Source organism: Chaetura pelagica, unplaced genomic scaffold, assembly GCF_000747805.2.
Source record: "Chaetura pelagica isolate M959 unplaced genomic scaffold, ChaPel_1.0 scaffold430, whole genome shotgun sequence".
In the NCBI taxonomy this organism is placed as follows: domain Eukaryota; kingdom Metazoa; phylum Chordata; class Aves; order Apodiformes; family Apodidae; genus Chaetura; species Chaetura pelagica.
Genome location: NW_009952159.1, coordinates 478,412 through 482,966, shown reverse-complemented (window position 1 = coordinate 482,966; position 4,555 = coordinate 478,412). Strand labels below are relative to the sequence as shown.

The 4,555-nt window shown below is 43.9% G+C and overlaps 1 protein-coding gene across 1 annotated transcript in view; it reads left to right on the top strand.

The window, feature by feature from the left end:
* Positions 1-4,034, top strand: part of UVRAG (UV radiation resistance associated) — a 99,973-nt gene extending 95,939 nt beyond the window's left edge. Inside the window, exon 14 of the mRNA XM_010007185.1 lies at positions 3,044-4,034. Coding sequence (XP_010005487.1) covers positions 3,044-3,746 — 703 coding nt within the window. The 3' untranslated portion in view covers positions 3,747-4,034. The remainder of the gene's footprint in view (positions 1-3,043) is intronic.
* The last annotated feature ends 521 nt before the right edge of the window (positions 4,035-4,555 follow it).

The window sequence follows — 4,555 nt, the reverse complement described above, 5'->3', positions numbered from 1 at the left end:
TGACTTATTCCTGACATCTTGATAGAAACCAATCTGATGTTATAGTTACTGTTGCAGGAAATGTAGTTCTGGCATCAGCTCTGGGAACAGCCCATGTCTTTAGGAAAGGGAAGGCAATAAGTGACCTTTGAGTTTGAAAAGGAGCTTGTATGACAGTGACATTCTCATACACCCCACCTGCTTTCTGAATTCCAGATGTGCTTGCTATTTTACATGGTTACAGGATTAGTCAAATAGGTCCAGACATAGGAACACATTTTATGCAGCTCATTCTAGAGCTGCACAAAGCAAGTGTGTTGCCCTTTGGATCTTGAGTTCACAATGCAACACTAACAGAACAAAGCAAACTTCAGCAACAGGTTTTTGTTTTTTCCCAACCTAAAATACTAGTCTGACCGCAGGACCCATCTCTTCTCTTTGTCCATCTCTTTCTTATTGAACCTTCAAGAAGGACATGGAGCTCTTGGGGTGAGTCCAGAGGAGGCTGCAAATATGATCAGAAGGCTGGAGCAGTTCTGCTGTGGAGACAGGCAGAGAGGGTTGAGGTTGTTCAGCCTGGAGAAGAGAAGGTTCTCCTTCCAGTACCCTAAGGGGACCTACAGGAAAGCTGGGAATGGAGTGATGCAATGAGGGGTAATGGCTTTGAACTGGAAGAGGGGAGATTTAGTTTAGATATTAGGAAGAATTCTTCATTGTGAGGGTGGGGAGAGCCTGGCCCAGGTTGCCCAGAGAAGCTGTGGCTGCCCCATCCCTGGCAGTGTTGAAGGGCAGGTTGGATGGGGCTTGGGGCAGCCTGGGCCGCGCTTGGAGCAGCCTGGGCTGCTGGGACGTGTCCCTGCCCATGCAGGGGGTTGGAAGTAGATAATCTTTAAGATCCCTTCCAACTCCATCCATTGTATGTTAGTTCAGCTCTGCAAGATCTCAATCTCTGGAATGGGAAAGGCAGCAAAACCTTAGATGCCTTGCACTGAAAAGCACCATCTACTTAATTGCCAAGTGTCTTCTAATTTGAACAGGGATCTGCAGGAATCAGTTACCACTTACCCATCAGGAATTAGCTCATGTAAACATAGGGTGATGTGCCCTTGGGCTCAGAGAACTGTCTTGACTGATACCTGGCTTTGTGAATTTATGCACATCTTGGAACTTGGATAAATTCCTAAAACCTGCCATCTAATTGTAAAGTTTCTAATAGCTCAATACAGAGCAAATATCCTTTTTTTTTTTCTTTTTCTGCATTTTGCTGTTAAAGCTGAAAACATAGCACTCTGGTTTTATTCCCTGTGCTTTTTCTTAAGGAAGATTCGACAACCCTAGTGGGAATATGAAGAAGTTTTTTATCTAAGATTTCAGATAATCTAATGAAATAAATAGTTATTTTCTGGATTAAGGCAGAAAGCACTAAGCTTGGGGAAGTGGAGGGGAAAACAGACCCTCCCCAATTTGTCTGCAGAGCACGTTGCATAAGGTCACAAGTGTCCTGCCTCGGATTCTCCTGTTTGTTGTATTACCTCATTTTAAAAATAAATGGTTGGATGTGTAGGGTTTACTTGAAGTCTTTTCAAGTTCTCTGGTCAGTGGGGAACTTGGAGGTTGTCTCCAAGACCACATATACAACACTTCTTAGCATCTGTGAGATGTACTTTCTGTTTTCTCACCTCTGGTAAGAATGTTCCAAACCTTTGCAAGCAGAGCTGGGAATGTTGGGCAGAGATGGCATTAAAAAGCTCTGAAGCAGCAGTTGAAATCTAAGAAGAAAGCTGATGATTTTGCTGCTGGCTGCACGTATGGCCCTTATCTCTGCTTCACTGTCCACAACTGCAACTTCTGAAAAGCAACCTGAAGGTAATTTGAGGATTTATGGAAGAGAAGGAAACCCTGCATGTGTGTTAAGAGGGGCAGGCTGGGAGGAGGTGAGATGGGAGAGGAAATGAAAGAGCAGCAGAACTCCATGCTGCCCTCCATGGCCGTGCTTGTTTTTCACAAAGGGACTTTTTGCAATCTACCTTATCCTGTTTACAAAGAGGAGCAAAAAAAATAATAATAAAGAAAACTAATGTGGAAAAGGATCCACACTAGGGACTACTTGTAGCTGCCAGTCCAAGATTTCCCCCTTGCAAGACATGCCAAAATGTATCAAGCCTCAAGCAGGAGTTTCTTTAAAATGGAGTTAATGAAAGAGACTCATCCTGACAGCAGTTGAATCTTGAAGTTATATATTCAGCAGATCAGTAATAGCTGATTTATTTTATTTTTAATTTGGAATGAAAATAACAGGTCACTTGAGTGAACATGTAGGATGGTGATTGTATTCGGATAAAGATTAAGCTGATGAAGGAAAATTCCCATAACACACCCCAGCTGACATCAAATTGCATGTTCCAAATTATAGGCCCTGAGACAGTGTGTGTGGAACTGTATTAAATAGTAAAATCAAGCTTGATTAGTCTGTGTTCCTCAAGAAACTGAGGTTGACATTTGTCCAGAAAGTTATGGAACGATTGGCACAGCAAAGCAGAAGATGTTGGGCAAAGAATAATCCTCTGCACATAAGTGAGTGTGTTTTTTTTCCTTTGTGCAGCTGTCAGGGAAGTCCACTGTTGGAAGAAGTTGTTCTTAAAGGATTCGACCATTATTACCCACTTTGGAAGAGTTTATGATGGCCCAGCACAGGCCATAAATACATACATATATGGTCAGCAGTAATAATTCATAAAGTACAGCTTGGTCCTGTAAAAGGGTGTTAACAGGATGAATTAACATCATGTGGTGGTTTCTTGGGTGATTGACTCTTCAAACCATGGAGCTTTGTAAATGTTCCTCCAGGAATCTCCCCAGTTTTCAGTAGATCTGTCCTCTGGGGTGGCTTCTGCAGCTCATACAGCATGAAACACGTTTGGGGTTTTAGCACTTTAGGATCCGAGGAGTTGGCCGAACGGAGCCTGGAGTGGCGATAAAATAATTGCTTCAGCCTTTGGTGAAACATCTGTGTTGTTGGTGAGCATGGCTGACAGCTGTGATTTATCCTTTCCTTCCTTTCTAGTGATAGACACCACACATCCAGTGCCATTCCAGTTCCAAAGAGACAGAGCTCAAGCTTCGGCAGAGTGGATACCGGCTTTTCCAGTGGGATTCCTTCTCCGGAGAAAGGACTCCGAAAACGAGCCAGCACGGGGAACGAAAGACTCCAGTACAAAACTACTCCTCCTAGTTACAACTCTGGTTTAACACAACCTGTTCCTGTCACAGCCCGGGTGGGAGAGTTAGATAAAAAGCCTGGATCTCTCTCTTCCTCCTTGGATACCTCCATGGACTCCTCGAAAGGAAATCCCAAGAAAAGCGAGGACTCGTGTGGCAGTTTGAATGGAGAAAATGGGAACCTCAACAACCCCCAAGACCCTCAGGAGTCTTTCCTAGGACAAAGTAGTGCAATAAATGGGGCCTTTGTGGCTGCTGGGTGCTCTGGCACTGCAGGCAACGAGCAGCCCCGTGAGTTTCATCCTCCCCTTGGCCCCGTCCCGTGTTGCACCGTGGAGCAAGCGGAGGAGATCATGGGGATGGAAGCGACAGGGTTCACCACAGGAGATCAGCTAGAAGACTTTAACTCCATCCCGGTGGAACATGCTGTGGCAGTGGAGTGTGATGAACAAGTCCTGGGGGAGTTTGAGGAGTTCTCTCGAAGGATCTATGCACTGAATGAGAACATGTCCAGCTTCCGCAGGCCGCGCAAAAGCTCCGACAAGTGAGCTCGGACCAGGGATTTGTTAGCAGACATGGAGGTGAAATCAGTGGGATAGAGATCAAATTGCACTTATTCTTTATATGAATTATAAAAATAAATAAATAAATTAAAAACTAAAGCTGTTCCTATGGTGTTAGACAAACGGACTTGAGCACGATAACACAGGATCATGGTATATTCACAGCCCAGGTAAATTTGGATTCTGCTCCCAATCCTTTCTGGGTTTTCATCTTCTGTTGGAGTATTTTTCTTTCAAGCATTGGAATCCATTTATAAAAGGCTTTCCTGGAAACAGCTTCTAGTGCTGATCAGGCCCTTCTATGAATATTTGTTAATTTCTGAATTATTGTTTAGAGTTAAATTGAATCTTTTCAGAAGGAAAGAGAAAAGAAAGTTAATATAAAAATACATTTATGGTAAGAGCTCCTTTACCTTCTCCCATGGACTCCTGTGTTTTCTTGAGCAATGCAGTCTGTTACAGAAATACCTTGAATTTGTTATAATTGGACAGCTTTCTCTTGGCTGTGCTCTGTAGCCTTTGAAGTTCTAGTTTGCACTGATGGGTCTTCAGTTGATGGTGTAAACGTGCCAGAGAGTGAGCACCCGTGTAATATCTGCAGTTCCCTTGCACCTGATTAATCAGAAATGACATTTCCCCCACCCCCCTTTCCTCCACACTCACTGTTCCTACCAGTAGAAGCCTTGAGGACTAAATCCCCTTGAAGGTTTCATATTTAAAAAAAAACCTCTTGGCCTGACCATTCCCTGCTTCAGCTGGGCAGAGACCTCATGAGTGTGGCATCTCAGTGGGGT